The sequence below is a fragment of the Moschus berezovskii genome, chromosome 6, assembly GCF_049115385.1.
Source record: "Moschus berezovskii isolate FMDL1 chromosome 6, NW_MosBer_1.0, whole genome shotgun sequence".
Taxonomy (NCBI): Eukaryota; Metazoa; Chordata; class Mammalia; order Artiodactyla; family Moschidae; genus Moschus; species Moschus berezovskii.
The window spans coordinates 96,492,339-96,511,375 of NC_142465.1; the positions used below are offsets into that span (position 1 = coordinate 96,492,339).

Genomic DNA, 19,037 nt, shown 5'->3' on the forward strand with positions numbered 1-19,037 from the left:
TATTTACAATTGTTATGTCTTCCTCTTGGATTGATTCCTTGATCATTATGTAGTGTCCTTCCTTATCTCTTATAATCTTTATTTTAAGGTCTATCTTGTCTGATATGAGGATTGCTACTCCAGCTTTCTTTTGCTTCCCATTTGAATGGAATATATTTTTCTGTCCTCTCACTTTCAGTCTATAGGTGTCTTTAGGTCTGAAGTGGGTTTCTTGTAGACAGCATATATGGTCTTGGGTCTTGTTTTTGTATCCATTCAGCCAGTTTGTGTCTTTTGGTTTTAGCATTTAATCCATTTACCTTTAAAGTAATTATTGAGATATATATTCCTATTGCCATTTTCTAATCATTTGGAGATGATTTTGTAGATCTTTTATCTTCTCTTGTATTTCTTGACTATATAAGTCCATTTAGGATTTGTTGTAAAGCTGGTTTGGTGGTACTGAATTCTCTTAACTTTTTCTTGTCTGAAAAGCTTTTTATTTCTCCATCAATTTTGAATGAGATCCTTGCTGGGATCAGTAATCTTGGTTGTAGATTTTTCCCATTCAGTACTTTAAATATATCCTGTCATTCCCTTCTGGCCTGCAGAGTTTCTGCTGAAAGATCAGCTGTTAAGCATATGAGGTTTCCCTTGTATGTTACTTGTTGCTTCTCCCTTGATGCTTTTAATATTCTTTCTTTGTGTTAGTCTTTGTTAGTTTGATTAGTGTGTTTCTTCTTGGGTTTATCTCATATGGGAGTCTTCGTGCCTCTTGAACTTGATTGACTATTTCCTTTTCCATGTTGGGGAAATCTTCAACTAAAATCTCTTCAAAAAATTTCTCATACTCTTTTTCTTTTCTTCTTCTGGGACCCCTATAATTCGAATGTTGGTGTGTTTGATATTGTCCCAGAGGTCTCTGAGACTATCCTCAGTTCTTTTCACTCTTTATACTTTATTCTGGTCTTCAGAAGTTATTTCCACATTTTTATCTTCCAGCTCACTGATTTGTTTTTCTGCTTCAGATATTCTGCTATTGATTCCTTTTGGAGTATTTTTAATTTCAGTAATTGTGTTGTTTGTCTCTGCATGTTTATTCTTTAATTCTTCTAGGTCTTTCTTAATTGATTCTTGCATTTTCTCCATTTTGTTTTCAAGGTTTTTGATCATCTTTACTATCATGATTCTGAATTCTTTTTCAGGTAGTTTGTCTATTTCCTCTTCATTTATTTGGACTTCTGTGTTTCTAGTTTGTGCCTTCATTTGTGCTGTATTTCTCTGCCTTTTCATTTTTTTTAAAACTTACTGTGTTTGAGGTCTCCTTTTCCCAGGCTTCAAGTTTGAATTCCTTCTTCCTTTTGCTTTTTGCCCTCCTAAGGTTAGCCTACACAAACCACTGGAGTAACCTTCAGTTCAGTTCAGTTCGGTTCAGTTGCAGAGAGTTGGACACGACTGAGCGACTGAACTGAACTGAACTGAAGGTTAGTCCAGTGGTTTGTGTAGTCTTCATACAGGGTGAAATTTGTGCTGAGTTTTCGTTCGTTTGTTTGTTTTTTCTCTGATGGACAAGGCTGAGTGAGGCGGTACTCCTGTCTGCTGATGATTTGGTTTGTATTTTTGTTTTGTTTGTTGTTTAGATGAGGCATCCTGCATGGGGTGCTATTAGTAGTTGGGTGATGCCAGGTCTTATATTCCAGTGGTTTTCTTTGAGCGAGTTCTCACTATTTGATGCCCCCTATGGTTAGTTCTCTTGTAGTCTGGAGTCTTGGAGTCAGTGCTCCCACTTCAAAGGCTCAGGGGTTGATCTTGAGTTTTGCGTGGGTCTATATATTCTTTTCCACTGGTCAGATACTCCTGCCTGCTCTCCGCTGCTGTTCTGCCTGCACGTCTGTGTCTGAAGATGTATTTCTGATGTATCCGTGGAGAGGGATGCACTCCATGTCCGCCTGCTCCTCCACCATCTTGTTCTCTCTCTTTAATTATTTTGAATTTGAGTATAATTGCTTTACAATGCTGTGCTGGATTGTCATAACAACAACGTGAATCACCCATAGGTATACATATGTCCCCTTTCTCTTCAATCTCCCTCCCACCTCCCACTCCATCCCACCCCTCTAGGTTGTCGCAGAGCACTAGGTTGAGTTCCCTGTGTCATACAGCAACTTCCCACTAGCTATCTAATTTACATATGGTAAAGTATACGTTTCAATGCTACTCTCTCAATCCGTCCCATCTTCTCCTTCCTTTGCTGTGCCCACAAGTCTGTTGTCTATGTCTGCCTCTCTGTTCATGCCCTGCAAATAGTTTCATCAGTACAACTGTAGATTTTAGGATGATGGCCATTTGATTGCTATGAGGTTACACCTTGTACTTTTGATTTGAATTTCTGTAATAAAGACCAATATTGAGCATTTTTTCATAAGAATGTTTTTTAACTTATCATGGAAGGGAGGTAAATAAAAGGAATTTACTCAAATGAAAGCCAATGGTGAAACATAGTGGAATGATAAAGTGAAGTAAAAGAGGGAGAATCAGCTGTAAGACAATGAGAGTGACAAAACAAACTTAATTTCTTGAAATAGTGAGAGAGCTTTGAAAAATCCAAAGGTCTATTCAAATGCTAGGTGAAGTTTACCTTGGACTGATTTTTTGGCTAGATAAGGCTTTTGTCGAACTTCAGTTCAGTTCAGTTGCTCAGTCGTGTCCGACTCTTTGCAACCCCATGAATCTTACAGTTTACCAATTTTTTTTCCAGTTATTTCACTGTGGTAAAATACACACAACATAAAATATACAATCTTAACCATTGTTAAGTGTACAGTTCAGTGGTATTAACAATATTCATAATGTGTGACCAGCAATACCATTCACCTCCACAATTCTTTTTATCTCTTAAAAGTGCAACTCTATACCTTTTAAATAATAACTTCTCATTTACCCTCCCCACCGTTCTTGGATGTGGGGTTCCTGGCCACCATTGCCTTATTTTCTGTATCTATGAATCTATGATCTGAACTATTCTAAGTACATCATGAAAGTGGAATCATACACTTGTGTGTTTTTTTAAAATTTTAAATTTATTTATTTTTTAATTGAAGGATAATTGCTTTACAGAATTGTGTTGGTTTCCGCCTGGCTCACTTGTGATTTTGAGAGTGGCTTATTTCGCTCAGCATAATGTCCTCAGGACTCGTCCATGTTGTAGCATGTGTCAGAATTTTCTCTTTAAAGAACTCCATATTCTGCTTATCCATTCATCTATTGTGGACATTTGGATTGCTTCCACATTTCAGTTATTGTGAGTAATGCTGTTATAAACATGGTTGTACAAATATCTCTTTGATGCTCTGCTTTCAGTTCTTTTGGGTATATTCCCAGAAGTGGAATTGCTGGATCATATGGAAATTCCATTTTTAATTTTATGAGGAACAGCCAAGAGGTTTTCCACAGTAGTTGCACTGTTTTACATTCTCACTGACATTTCTCCACATCCTTATCAAGAACTTATTTTTTGTTTTTTGACAGTAGCCATCCTAAATAGGTATGAGGTAGTGTGTATCAAATTTTGAATCTCATCCTCCATACTCCTACATGGAAAGTGACCATAAGGTAAAATCCCTTGGTAAATTTCCAGTTGGAATAAGAGAATACGGAAAGTTCTTCACAATTTTATCTTCAGAAAAACTGTAGTTGCTCAGGTCAAGGAAAGTAAAATGTATGGCATTTTTGCAGTGATACTTCAGTCAACCAAAACTGAGCCTCTGCTAAATGTCAGGCATTAGCTAGATGCTTAAGATACAAAATACATCTCCACTTACAGTTGGAGAGGTATTGGAAAATGTGTTTTTCTTCTCAAAAGTTCAGGTGTAATTGAAACCTGCTTTGAGTTAAAGGAATCAGAGTTTTTCTTAATAAACAATTTTGTGAATAACAGACCAGTGAAACTCACCTAATTTCAAAGAACACTAAGATAGTAATTAAAGCAGGCAGAAGATCATTAATATCCATATAGCATGTGGATTACTGTGAATATTGTACTAAACCAGAAAGACTGGAGTAAGACAAAAGTTAATCTTTTAATCTGCTCAGGGAGTTTTTTCCCCTAAAGATAGTTAAATTGAGGATATTTAGAATATAAATAACATAATACTCAAATTAGAACTGAGACATTAAACATTTTAAAATTTAGTGGTAATTAAATATTGAAGATAATGTCAAAATGATTATAGGTACAGATAATTTTTATGACTAATAATGAGAGAAAATTCTGAGATCAATTATATTAAGTGATTGCTGATCTGCTCGGATAAAACTTGAAAACTAGGTCTAAATCATGTTGTAAAAAGACATATATATATATTTTTTTTAATTTTTTTTTGATCACCCAGGTGTATATATTTTAATAGGAAAAAATCAGAATTTGACTTTTGTTGAGTTCTCAAATGATTTTTCATCATTTTAATAGATGACTTATGTCCTAGAGTGTGGTGGTAAATATTTAATAATCTGCTTACTCACTTTTTCTAAGAAAAATAAAAAAGCTCTGATTTGTGACATTTGCCAAATTTCCATGATATATATTCTCCCACCATGGCTGATTTCAGGCTACCAGTGGAACATCATTGAAATTGGAGTTGAGAAGAAATAACACATAGTAGGCTCTTTCAAGCCAGTATGAGCCAGTTCTCACACACCTTGGTTCATGTCTTAAATTACATTAGAAGTCAAGAGTGACTTGGTGAAAAACATCATAAGCTGAATAAACCTGACAAATAGTGTAATCTATTCTTTCAGGCAACAAGCTTCAAAGTCAGAGAACTAAAAGAACTAACAGTTCAATTTATGAATTTCAAACACATCCTTTAAAGAGTACCAAATAAGATATTTAGCTTCCTGATGGCTCAATTGGTAAAGAGTCTGCCTGCAATGTGGGAGACCAAGGTTTGATCCCTGGATAGGGATGGAGAAGATGCCATGGAGAAGGAAATGGCAACCCACTCCAGTATTCTTACCTGGAGAATTTCATGGATAGAGGAGCCTGATGGGCTGCAGTCCATGGGGTCACGAAGAGTCAGACATGACTGAGTAACTAACACACTTTCACGATATTTAGGTAAGTTTAAACAAAAAGAATAATTACCTAATGATGCAACCTACTTTCTTGTTACTTCATTTGGAATATTTACATTATTATTAACTCCATCAAACATTTATAGAGGCCTCGCTCAGTTTGAGGAACTCTTCTAAGCACTTTACATATATCAATTAATTTAATCTTCAAACTGAATCTACTTTATAGCTGATTAAACTGACACACAGAGAAGTCATGTGTTTAAGAGCAGATCATTAGCAAATGATAAGGTTTTGTTTTTTTTTTTAAAAGGAAAACATGTCTTAGGGTATGAGACTAACTCTTTGCCAACAAAGGTCCGTTTAATCAAGCTGTGATTCATGGGGTCGCAAAGAGTTGGACACAACTGAGCGACTGAACTGAACTGAACTGAACCGACTCAAAGCTATGGTTTTTCCAGTGGTCATGTATGGATGTGAGAGTTGGGCTGTGAAGAAAGCTGATCGCCAAGGAATTGATGCTTTTGAACTGTGGTGTTGGAGAAGACTCTTGAGAGTCCGTTGGACTGCAAGGAGATCCAACCAGTCCATTCTAAAGGAGATCAGTCCTGGGTGTTCATGGGAAGGACTGATGCTAAAGCTGAAACTCCAATACTTTGGCCACCTCATGTGAAGAGCTGACTCACTGGAAAAGACTCTGATGCTGGGAGGGATTGGGGGCAAGAGTAGAAGGGGATGACGGAGAATGAGATGGCTGGATGGCATCACCGACTCGATGGACATGAGTTTGAGTGAACTTCGAGGGTTGGTGATGGACAGGGAGGCCTGGTGTGCTGTGATTCATGGGGTTGCAAAGAGTTGGATATGACTGAGCGACTGAACTGAACTGAACTGCTCATATGGCCTCTAGAAATAAGGCTGCAAGAAGTTTTCCCAGGTGGTACTAGTGGTAAAAATTCCGTCTGCCAGTTCAGGAGACTTAAGAATCATGAGTTCGATCCCTGGGTTAGGAAGATCCCCTGAAGGCAGGTAACACACTCCAGTATTCTTGCCTGGAGAACCCCAGTGACAGAGGAGCCTGGTGTTACCTCCACAAGGTCTCAAAAATTTGGACACAACTGAAGTGACTTAGCATACGTGCATAAGGCTGCAAGAAAGACTTCATGCAAGTCCAGCATTACCAAAGTGAAAGATCATACGGACTGGAAATAATAGTCTAAAAAAAATAAAAGCATGAAACAGTGAATTAGGAGAACAATAAACATCGCCAATAAAGGCTTTTCTTAATTTCCCCTCCTCTGTAAGAGAGTCACCATCAAGAAATCATTGAGTGGAAATTTAGAGTTTATTATAATAATATTTTTACGCAATGAAAAAATTACTATATAGAAATAATCATTACACAGCAACTTTGAAAAATTGTGGATACATAATTTGTTAACCATATTAATTTGAATCTTTGTGAGAGAAAATAAAGAAATGAACAAAATAATTAAGCAATACTTCAAAAGAAAAATCCATTGGTTTCAGAAAGTTGGTGAAATCTCATTGTTTTCATTGTGGGGATATAGCCATTTTTTTTCTCCCAGAATCATTAAGTAATGCTGGGGCTAAACTGTCATGTGATTTAATCTGCTGGTGTAAATCCTCTTTATCTAATCTCATAATTAAAACCAACACTAAAGAACTGCTTTTTTATGTACAGGATGTGAAATTCTTCAAATTCATAACTGAGCTGTAATTTTTTTCTTTCTTCATAGTTAGAAAACCTCAAATTTGGTCTATTGAAGATAGGTTTTCCAGATTTCTGGAAAACTGATTTTAGAGCAGTGGTTCAGGGACACCTGAGTGAAGACTTCTAAGGAGTGTTGCTGGGCTGACTCATATAATTCAAGAATCAGAAGAGCCTGATGTTTATAAACATTTCTTAAACAGAATCACACAGATGGTTAGTGTGAGATGCTCTGGAATGATGATGTAAGCATGAGTATTAAAGGGCAATGGCATGGCAAGAAATCCCTTTATTTCTTGAGACTTCTCTGGTGGTCCAGTGGTTGATACTCCGTGCCCCCAATGCAGGGCACAGGTTCAATTCCTGGTTGAACTAAGGTCCTGCATGCTTCAGGGCATGGTAAAAAACAATAACAAAAATGTCCTTTATTTTTCAAGATCACATTTTTAAAGAGAATGTCACTTCATTACTGTTTCCTTTTAAGGAAACCAAGGGAAAATCTCCCCCCAGCTTAAATTTATTTGAGTCTGCTTTGTTGGAATGTTAATTTCCATTATTAAGTTCTGTATCCTTGGCTAAGGGTTAAATCTGCAACATAGAGAAGGATTTTATGTGATTTCTTTTTGTCAAGTCCATTCCCATTCACAATTGGAAACTGTACTCTTTTATATGAGGTTAAGCAACTGTCTCTATGAAGTAAAATCAGTTAATGTATGAGGTTAGTGACATTTTGTAAACCATTAAAGGAGTAGACAAATAGGAGAAATATGCGTTCTGGGATACATATGCTCTTTTTTCCCTGTGGGTACAGCATTTTATGTAAAGGAGTATGATCCTGGCTTATTGCTGGTTATTACTGGGACATTTATATGGCCTTGCGAGGCTACAAGAGATTAGGATAGTCATAGATCATGATTTACAAACCTGGCTTTGTACATTAGAGGATGTTTATTAATATGTCTAGTATGTGTATAGAAGAAGCAAGGTATAGTTAGGTTTTGTTCTAGAGATCAGTTATATAATGTAATAATGAGCACATTTATCTCAGGGAAATTCAGAAGCCTTTTTTATAAGAGACCTTTGTTCACCTAGCAACCAAGAATAGCCAATTTAGGATTGAAGGATTTAGGATTGAAGAAGTTGGCTGCCTAATGAAACAACATTCAAATGAACTCCAGAAACAACTGAAAGAGATGTGGAAGGAAATTATTGGATGCTGCCTATGATTCAGGGCTTCCCAGATGGCTCAGTTGTAAAGAATCTTCTTGCCAAGTAGGAGATGCAGGTTCTATTCCTGGGTCGGGAAGATCCCGTGGAGAAGGAAATGACAACCAATTCCAGTTCTTGCCTGGAAAATCCCATGGACAGTTTTTGCTTGGAAAATCCCCATTGTGGGCTACTATGGGGTCGCTAAAGAATCAGACATTACTTAGTGGCTAAGCAGTAGCAGCAGCAGCTATAATTCAAAATATTAATCTATACAGAGTAAAGGTGAGTAGGCATAGTTCAGTTTAATCATTAAAGAAACTCAAGGCATATATTAATACTTCCCTGGTGGTCAAGTTAAGAATCAACTGGTGGATTAAGAATCCACCTGCCAGTGCAGAGGACATGAGTTCAGTCTCTGCTTGTGGAAGATTCCATGTGCCTCAGAGCCGCTAAGCCCCTGTACCACAACTATTGAGCCTGCAATGAGAAAGCCATGCACTGCAATGAGTAGTAGTCCCTACTCAATGCAACTAGAGAAAGCCTGTGTGCAGCAACAAAGACCCAGGAGAGCCAAAAAAAAAAAAAAGAATAAAAGGGCAGAAGCATCAGTATCAAGAAAGAAATCTAAGGAGACATTGCCAATGAGCCTTACATAGTCACTGCTGCTGCTTAGTCACTTCAGTTGTGTCCGACTCTGTGCGACCCCATAGACGGCAGCCCACTGGGCTCCCCCGTCCATGGGATTCTCCAGGCAAGAACACTGGAGTGGGTTGCCATTTCCTTCTCCAATGCATGAAAGTCTGGTGGAGATAAAATCCTGCAAACATTAATCCACATGCATCACACTGCTTCTGTCGGCCGCCTCAGCTGGTACCCAATAATCAGTAATCTCAAGGAAAGACAGTGCCAACTTCATTTTCTTTCATCCAGTTAATAATTATTGAATAGCTGAGGGCTGACTAATTCATCAAGGACTTTCCTGGTGGCTTAGCAGTAAAAAGTCCACCTGCCAATATAGGAGATGAGAATTCAGTCCCTGGGTCAGGAAGATCCACTGGAGTGGATACCCACTCCAGTATTCTTGCCTGGAGAATCTCATGTACAGAAGAGCCTGGCGCGACCATATAGTCCTTGGGGTCACAAAAGAGTCAGACATGACTTAGTGGCAAAAACAATTCAGTAAATGGTATTAATAGCCTATCGTAAGTAAGGTTCTCTGCTGGGCATATTTTCATGACCTCCTTAGTGGTTGCATTAAAAAAAATTATCACACTTCAGAAGCAGCAGTACCTGCTGAAGCATTGATAAACCAACAAACTGGGCTCCACCTCTTCTGTAGACCCTAGTACATACCTCTGACATAGCACTTACCCTATTGTTTAGTAACTTGTTCTTTACTTTTTATGTTTCACTGAGTTTTTTTTTTTTTCTGTATAACTGGAATATATGCATATTTTAACCACCCTGTTGTCAATACCAATGCTTGTCAAGTAAATGAATAAGGGTTAACCTGAATTCTCAGTGGACGATGTGCATGTGTGATAAGTTGCTTCAGTTTTGCCCATCTCTTTGCGACCCTAAGGACTGTAGCCCAACAGGCTCCTCTGTCCATGGGATTCCCTAGGCAAAAATACTGGGTGGGTTGCCATGCCCTCCTCCAGGGGATCTTCCCAACACAGGGATCGAACCTATGTCTCTTATGTCTCCTCCACTGACAGGCAGATTCTTTACCACTAGTGCCAGTTGGGAAGCCCCCCCAGTGGACAATACAGCACAATAAATATGTCACAATTTTAATATAATCTTTAAATTTCTAGGAAAGAGTGGATCTTAGGGAACGTGTTACATGAGTAAGTTATATAATATGCTCATAGCTGTTAATGAACATTTGTCTTTCATAAACCAGGTATCCCTCCTCTGTGATGTTCTAATTTTCTATACATTTATCTTTTCCCTCACCATATTTTTGATAATTATTTATGTGTCGATCTTCCCGGTATTCTAAAGACAGAGTAAGCACCACTGAGGTGGTTGTGGCTCAGTTGGTAAAGAATCTGCCTGCAATGCGGGAGACCTGGGTTTGATCCCTGGGTTGGGAGGATCCCCTGAAGAAGGGAAAGGCTACCCACTCCAGTATTCTGGCCTAGAGAATTCCATGGACTGTATAGTCCATGGGGCTGCAAAGAGTCGGACACAAATGAGTGACTTTCACTTCACTTCACTTCCCAATATTCTAAAGACAGAGGAAGCACCACTGAGGTTGTAACTATATATTATTCATCTTTGTATCCCCAAGGTTTATCATAGTCCTTCACACATAGACCATACCAAAAGATGTTTAAGGAATGAATGAGTATGTGGTGAATTTTCCTGAGCTTATTAATTATAGAAGGCAATGTTCTGAAAGTAATAAAAAGTGAAACAACTCCATTTGTAGGCCTTCAGAAAATAGGAGCTATCAGTTTATAAGAATTGAACCTTATTTTGTAGTTTACACTGGCATTTTAATACCAGATTATGACCATCTGGTGAAAATTCATCTTGTAATATTGTAGGAGACATTTTTATTTCCTCTGTTGAGGAGCCGTTTTTAGCTAAAAGTGACTGATGGGTCTTTGGAATGGTCTGATACCATTTCTACTTTAATATGAAGTTATCTTTTTTAAAGCAAGGGACTTTTAGACTTCTGGTTCCCTTGCCTCCAGCTCAAATAAAATAAAACAAAAACCTGTTTATTCACCAGTCTTTTCCATTTCAGTAAATGATATAATTATTTGCAAAGAACAAAAATCCAAGAGTCATCCTTGAATGCTTTCCTTACTTCTTCTACCCACCAGGCCTGTTTTCCCCTCCTGTTAATGATTGACAGTGCCCAGTCAATTAGCAGGTCTTGTGGCTCAGACTCCAAAATATGTTCAGAATATTCTTTACCATTAAGGTCTTGCCTTAACTATTGTAATAGTCTGCTAACTACTTCCATTATTTCACAGGACAGGAGAGAGCTTTGAATTCCACTGAGATCCATCAATGGCTGCCCCTGAACGTTAAGTAAAAGCCACCCTCTACACCATGTCTTCAATGCCCTACTTGATTTGGCCTCCACCAAACTCTTCATCTTTCTTCCCTACAGTTCACCTCTCTTTATCCCATCTCCAGGCCCCAAGGCCTTCTTCTTGTCATTAGAACGCACCATGCTTACTCTGTGTTCATGGCTGTTATTTTGGTGTCCTCTCTTCCAGGAATACTTTTCTCATGGATCTCCAAAAGGGGATCACTCACTATACAGCTGTCTCTCATTTCTTCCAGGAAGCCTCTCTAAAATATTGGATTGGCCAAAAAGTTCACAATGTTATGGAAAAACCTGAGTGAACATTTTGGCCAACACAAATAGCATTCGTTGCGCAGTTACTTTTTATCCAAATTCTCAGCTTTTGTTTCTCAGTAAGAAATGAAACCCCTCATTTCTTTGTGCTATCTTCTTTCATGTCTGTTATCCCTACTAGAAAGAGGTCAGGGTTTGTTTTTGCTTCGTCCACTGTTGTATCCCGAGTCTTGAACGGTAGTTGCTTACTGAATATTTTTGGAATGATTCATGCCTAATTTAGTCAGAAATGTGTGCATTTTAAGCGTGCTCATGTAGACCAGGGTGGTGACTGCAATGGGCATGATACCAGCTGTATTGAGACCATGAACTCTGTCCTCAATGTCCATTCAAAGCTTATAAGAAAATGAAAGTACCATGTCTCAAACAATTCAGACCAAAGCAGGAATAGGATCCTGTGAGAGAAGGCCAATTTAATTCACTAACAATTTGAGGAAACCTAATTTGTTCCATTAGGGCTTTCCAGATGGCTTGGTAGTAAAGCATCTGCCTGCCAATGCAGGAGACACAGGAGGCAAGGCTTTGATCCCTGGGTGAGGAAGATCTAGAGTAGGAAATGGCAGCCTGTTCCAGTATTCTTGCCTTGAAAATGCCATGGACAGAGGAGCCTGGAGGGCTACTGTCCTTGGGGTCACAAAGAGTTGGACATGACTGAGCAACTGAGCACAGACACACACACACACACACACACACGCACACACACACAAACACAATTTGTTCCATTAATAAGCTATTGAGAAAACTCTTCCCTTCAATATTATTAGCTATATAATCATGTTTATGTTATCTTAGGGGATTTGAGAGATGCGGAGCCACTCATCTGCTGGGTTTCTATGCTGTTACATGTTATAGATCACTTCAGAGACTGCTTAATTACTACAATAAACATGATTTGAGCACTGACCTTTTTATCCCTCCAAATGTTTGTGCATGACCCAGGAATTTTCCAAAGTCAATATGAAACATGTGGCCCGACTTTGTCAGCATGATATTGTCGTTGTGTCGGTCACAGACTCCCAGGATGAATGTTACCACACACCAGCCAGCACAGGAATAGAAAAAGTTCCTTAAGACCTAATCAGTTGAAAAACAGTAACACAAAAGTAATATAAACACAAATGAGCAAACACAGAGGCAATGGTAAAAGTATGATAAAAAACAGAATTATATCATCTGGAACCAATTCTACATCTCAGTTGAGAAGATATGATTAAATGGTTGGTTCTTGATATGATACAGAAGAAGGTGAAGCAGTCTGTTCTTTGGCTTAATGAATGTGTTTGTTGAAATGGGAGAAAATATCTTTCATTCAATTAAAGCTAATTTTCATAGTTTATTCATAATGTGATTTTTTAATGTTACAGTTGCACAAGAGTGGGATACTTTTTTCAAGGTAAAAGAAGAAGGAACAATATGGCTCAATATTGCCTAGTCCTATAGAAATTTAAAATATCAATTTTTGAATATCCGAAGTTTTTATACAAAATAAACTATATTGAGATGTCTGATCTCTTACAAATATATCATCCAGTTAATGCCCCAAAGGGTTTGGTACAGTATATACCTGTGCGGGTGGAAGAAGTTTCTATTAAGTCAGCTGTGGCTTACATTTCTTTAATGAACACAGGTTTCTTGCCAAAATTCTTTTTTCTACAAAAAAATTGTCTCCTGGGTATACATCATTTTGATGGATGATGCGATGATGAGTGTAACCATGGTGCAACCACGAGTGACAGACTGAGCCACACGTATGGACCTCCTCAGCTAGTGTGGCTGACCCTTGGGAAGGAAGGTCAGCTAGTGTGGCTGACCCTTGGGAAGGAAAGTCTATGTGTTTGGACTACATGCTGGGTCAGTTCCAAGTATCCCAAGTGCCTTAATTTGTCTGTCTTGATTTTCTTTACTTATAAAGATAATAAAGTATGTCTTTCACATGGTACTTATGAACATTAAACGTATGTGGAAACACCTCAAACAATACAACCTCAGGGTTTATGCCTAACTCAAGTTTCAATCTGGGGAATGGGTAAAAAAATAGATTCAAGATAATTTCATCTAATTCTTTGTTATTTGAACTCCCAAACCTATATTCCATGACTCAGCTGGTAAAGAATCTGCCTGCAATGCAGGAGACCTGGATTAGATCATTGGGTTGGGAAGATTCCCTGGGAAAGGCTACCCACTCCAGTATTTTGGTCTGGGGAATTCCATGGACGGTAAAGTCCATGGGGTTGCAAAGAGTTGAACACGACTGAGCAACTTTCACTGACTCATTCAATCTCATAGAAGTATGGAGTGGATTAAATCTTGGGTCTCTCTTTCCTCCCAGGCCAACTAGGGTGACTGAACCTCCCAGTTTGCCAGGACTGAGGAGTTTCCTAGAATGAGGGATGTTTAGGGCTCAAGAAGGTTCTGAGCAAATCTGATGCTGGCCCATATTGCACCTTTGTATGAATTAGCATAAAGGCGTCCCTACCTCTGTAGGGGACCTAGCTGTAACAGTTCGTGCTTTGGCAAGTGGGGCAAGGCTTGGCTCTAGTCAACTCATTCTTTCATTTGGGAGCCCTGGTTGAGGGCAGAATCTGAACACTGTACACAGCAGGCTAGATGCCAGGGTAAAGTGGGAAAAATGTTTGCGGTCAAATGGAATATTACACTTTGTAAATTCAGAGATATAAAAAATGAAAACTATTATGCATTCTGAAAACATTAAAAGAATGAGGCATGAGAAAAGAGAACTTGGCAGAAGAAAATACATTGCAAAGGAAGGAGGGGGATTTATAGAAATTATAGATTGTGGACAAATAGGCAGAGATAACTTAGAGAAGGTAGTTTCAAGAAGCATCATCTCATGTGAGATTGCTGTAAGGGAGGCAGCTAAGTCTTTATTGATAGCCCAGAATTTCCAACCAGAGGAAAAACCAAACACAGAAATTTTTACTGAGTTAATATACCAGTCCCTTGGACTGCAAGAAGATCAAACCAGTCAATCCTAAAGGAAATCAACCCTGAATATTCATTGATAGGACTGATGCTGAAGCTGAAGGTCCAAATCTTTGGCCACCTAATGCGAAGAGCTGCCTCATTGGAAAAGATCCTGGTGCTGGGAAAGACTGAAGGCAGGAGGAGAAGGGTGTGGCAGAGGATGAGATGGTTAGATAGCATCACCAATTCAATGGACACGAATTTGAGCAAACTCCAGGGGACAGTGAAGCACAAGGAAGTATAGCATATGGCAGTCCATAGGGTCAAAAAGAGTCAGACACGACTTAATGATTGAACAATGACAACAATATACCATTTAAACTGTGTCGTTATTACTAGGCTGATGACTGAATGAATTAGAACTCAAGAGAACTCAAGAACTCAAGAGAACTCAATTTGTTTTTTCATAAATCAAAATATCTAATGAGCCAGTGTATATCTTTATTTAAGTACATCATTTAAAATTAGTTACAGAAGGACAAACCTTTTCATAATCCACCTTTAAAGGGTTGTGCTGACTGAACCATTTTTTTATTGTATTTTCTTTCAGGGGGCCTATCGGTCCAAAATGGCGATGGATTTTTGCTAGGGTTACAGCATCAGGCACCATCTGCACCAACCCTGGGTGATAAAAAAGAGATTATGGAAACAACTCTTTCTCTGCAGGATGAAGGATACATAGGAAACGCATCTTGATCTAGGTAACAAAAACAACAGTTGCTAACATGACTTGGATTACCCCCTCACACCGCTTTTTTTTCTTCAAATTTTCTTTTCTGAAGGAGTCTTACCTAGATGGTATTCCTTCTAATTTTTCCTAAATCCTGGGGAGTGATGAGGCTACTCGTATTTGGTAAGATGTATCAGAAGCATCTATTTCTACTAGATGCTTCTGTTCTGTTCTGTTCAGTCGCTCAGTCGTGTCCGACTCTTTGCGACCCCGTGGACTGTAGCCTACCAGGCTTCTCCATCTATGTGATTCTCCAGGCAAGAATACTGGAGTGGGTTACCATTTCCTTCTCCAGGGGATCTTCCCGACCCAGGGATCGAACCAGGGTCTCCTGCATTGGAGGCAGACGTGTTAACCTCTGAGCCTCCAGGGAAGCCCACTAGATGCTTAGATGTTCCATTAAAACAATAGTAGACAGTCAAACTAGATGGTCTCCCAGAAACCTCACTGAGTCAACAGAGTGGTGAATTAATTAATGTATGGCTTCTGCATTCATTTACAGTTTAAAGGAAGACATTTATACTTGTATAACAAGCACATTTATGATATAAGTGAATCAGATATAATCTACATGAAAAATATTTCAAATATATTATAAAATCAATGTTCAGGTTAATAAAAGCTTCACTTACCAGTTTCACTTCTAGGAGTGAACAGAGTAACTCTGCAGTAAACATGTACAGAGCCACCTGCTCCTTCCTTCTCAGTCAATATTAAAGGGAAGCTATCATAATTTTTTAAGGGAACATACATTGATTGAACTTCAATAGGACCTTTGACCCACTAACCATCAAGGCTTCTTTTCACTGTGTTTTTAAGGCTATTGGAATGTAAATATTTTCAAACCTTCTGATTTTTATTCTGTACAGAACAGCAATTTAAAACCAGTATTTAAAAGTCTCCTAGGAATAATGCCCAAAAAACAACCTGTAATCTGCAGTTCTGTAAATAAAGTCATTGAAAGAAATTAGACTCGAGAATTTCTGCTTTCCACAGTCTTTGACAGCTGCAAGAGTTGCAAACACAAATGCCCAAAGGGATCAGGGACATAAATGTAACTATTTGAAAAGAGAGACAGTTAAGTTTTAAAAATTGACTGTTTCATGTCTTTAAAAATTTTCAAATTAAACAAATGAGTAGATCATAGTAATGGTAGGCAGAACACTTCTCTGTGTTAGATTTGGCTGGTGGCAGCTTGTTGTAGCCATCATCTCTCTCTCTCTCTCTCTCTTTTTTTCAGCCTTAATCTCTTAATATTTAATAGCCCAGCCCAGGGGGAACCATTAGGCATCTACATTGCTGGATCAGAGAGAAACTTAAAACATGGAGAGGGGGAATAGGATGCTGAAAAAAATAACATATTAAAATCAATTTGTTGAAAACAAAGAAGAAGGAAATGTAACACCCCAGAGATAAATCCTGGTAATATCTTTAATATCATTTCTCCCTCCCTGCCTAACAGTATTTGGCTCTTGTGCAGGTATTCCCTTGCTTATAGAGATAGTGAATGTAAAACTTAACATTTGATAGTAATATAATTACTTTGGAAACAGTAATATAATTCCTTTTTCCGACCCTGAAACTTTCCTTCATTCTTCCAGTTCCTGCATTTAACACTTTCTAACAGAGAACCGTGGCACCTGGTTCCGTGGTGCTTCATCGCCACCTCACATTTGTTGTTCGGTCACTGAGTCATGTCTGACTCTTTGTGACCCCATGGACTACAGCCCACCAGAGTCCTCTGTCCATGGGATTTCCCAGGCAAGAGTACTGGGTTGCCATTTCCTTCTCCAGGGGATCTTCCTGACCTAGGAATCAAACCAGCACCTCCTGCATTGGCAGGCAATTCTTTACCACGGAGCCACCGGGGAAGGCCCTGTGCATCTGACCACACCCTAGACTAGGACGGAGATTAGTGCGCCCCTTAGATATGGTACTGTAGCAAAGTCAGTTATGCTTCAGACCTCATTTGTTTTCAGGGAGTTAATCACTGCTAAATCCCAAGTCATTTATCATAAGTCTTTCATTGCTGACTACCCGGAAAACTTTGTACCTCATTTATAACAATCATGGTGGCTAAATTCTACCCATTAATTAAAACCATAATTTACATTTTGATACATTTTAAGCTACTGTGTATTATACACCTTTTAAACACTTCTAGCATAATTCTGTGCACATTGGGTAACATGTGTGGCTCCAATCCCACAGTTTTATAATACAGCATTTCTCAAAATTTAATACCCATATGTATTGCCTGAGGATCTTGTCAAAATGTAGGTTATGGTTAGTAGGGTGGAGGTGGGGCCTGAGATTCTGAATTTCTGACAAGTTCACAGGTGATGTCATGTTGCTGGTCCATAGGTCACACTTTAAGTAGCAAGGTTCTTAGGGAGAAAACTTTTTAAGATGGTGTCATACAAGGTGTGCATGCATGCTTAGTCACTAAATCGTGTCTGACTCTTTGACACCCTATGGACTGTATCCTGCCAGGTTCCTCTGTCCATGGGATTTCTCAGGCAATAATACTGGAGCGGGTTTCCATTTCCTTCTCCAGGGGATCTTTCTGACCTAGGGATTGAACTCATGTCTCCTGCATTGGTAGATGGGTTCTTTAACACTGAGCCACCAGGGAAGCCCCCATCATACAAAGTAGTGGTTCTCAAAAAAAGGTGCCTGAGAAACACCAGAGCAGCTTTTGGTAATCACTGAGACTGAGCCTCTCCACCTTCCATTCCCCTCCCCAACCCTTCCCAGTGGACAGCGTGATTTAGTAACCTGGCTGGATCCTAGATGTAACTGCTCCGATTTTCCTAAGTAATTTTTACCCCATCAAAGCTGGAGCAAATTTGGAGCAATGAAATAAATCCTAAAGAAATTTTTCTGCTCTGAGAATCTCTCCCAAAGTTCCTACAACACCATATCCCTAGTAGTCATGAGGATTAACAATAACATTGATAAAGTTATATTAACTTATGGCCTGGAGTAGACCCACAAACTGTTTTGGTCATTTTAGTATTCCCTGTCTTACTTTGTGACAGGTGTCCCCAGTGGTTCAGCAGTAAAGAGTCCGACTTCAATGCAGGAGACGCAGGAGACATGGGTTCAATCCCTGTGTCTGAAAGATCCCCCAGAGAAGGGGATGGCAAACTCCTCCAGTATTCTTGCTTGGAGAATGCCATGGACAGAGGAGCCTGGCAGGCTACAGTCCATAGTGTCGCAAAGTGTCAGGTACTAGGGACTTAGCACACATGAATTTTACTTTGTGATATTTCCTGAGAACAGTAGATATTCAATAACCCTTGGAACCTGATTAAAAACGGAATCTAAATGCCTAAAAAACGACATTTGCTTTAACGATGGCCATTTCTATGGAAGAAGTATTTTTTCCATTATAATCTTACAACAAAAGAAATTGTTGTTAGATAGTGGGGAAGAATAACTTGTTTGCATAAATATATCTGTAACTTTGGGCAAGTCTAGAGTTATTTTTGCTGAATTATTTTATGAATGTCAAAAGTTTTAGTCTCCATTACATTCCTATGATTGTAAACAGAAAAACAAAGAGATGGAATTGAAGAATTCCAGTGAGGTTACTGCTGTATTCAATTTCTGAATAAAAAGTAATCCATGTGACATCAAGAAACTCAGCTTGGCTCATTCTTACCCTTTCAACATATTAGGATATGAAAGAATTAGGTCATTTATGTGAGAAAAGGGAGAATAAAACTGAAGGAATAAGGATCTCTGAGTAGCAGTAATAAAAGACTTTCAGGATTTAGAACGTTAGAAGTTTAGGAGTGGTACACTTGGCATGGAAACAAGGGCTCTATTATTAGAATCAAAATAATTGGGCAGATTGATTTGTAACAGCCAGGAGATGCTTCCATGTTTAGCTTCTAAAATCTTGAATCTCAGTTGGCTGGGGACTGAGCCTTGAACTGGAG

The 19,037-nt window shown here is 38.7% G+C and overlaps 1 protein-coding gene across 3 annotated transcripts in view; it reads right to left on the reverse strand.

Annotated features, from left to right (window-relative positions):
* The window catches only part of PIK3C2G (phosphatidylinositol-4-phosphate 3-kinase catalytic subunit type 2 gamma), a 464,511-nt gene that overhangs the window by 156,482 nt on the left and 288,992 nt on the right, over nucleotides 1-19,037 (reverse strand). For all 3 annotated transcript variants that reach the window (XM_055394272.2, XM_055394271.2, XM_055394273.2), the window contains 2 exons: nucleotides 14,845-14,981; nucleotides 12,280-12,449 (listed from right to left, as the gene is read on the reverse strand). In XM_055394272.2, coding sequence (XP_055250247.2) covers nucleotides 12,280-12,449; nucleotides 14,845-14,981 — 307 coding nt within the window. The remainder of the gene's footprint in view (nucleotides 1-12,279; nucleotides 12,450-14,844; nucleotides 14,982-19,037) is intronic.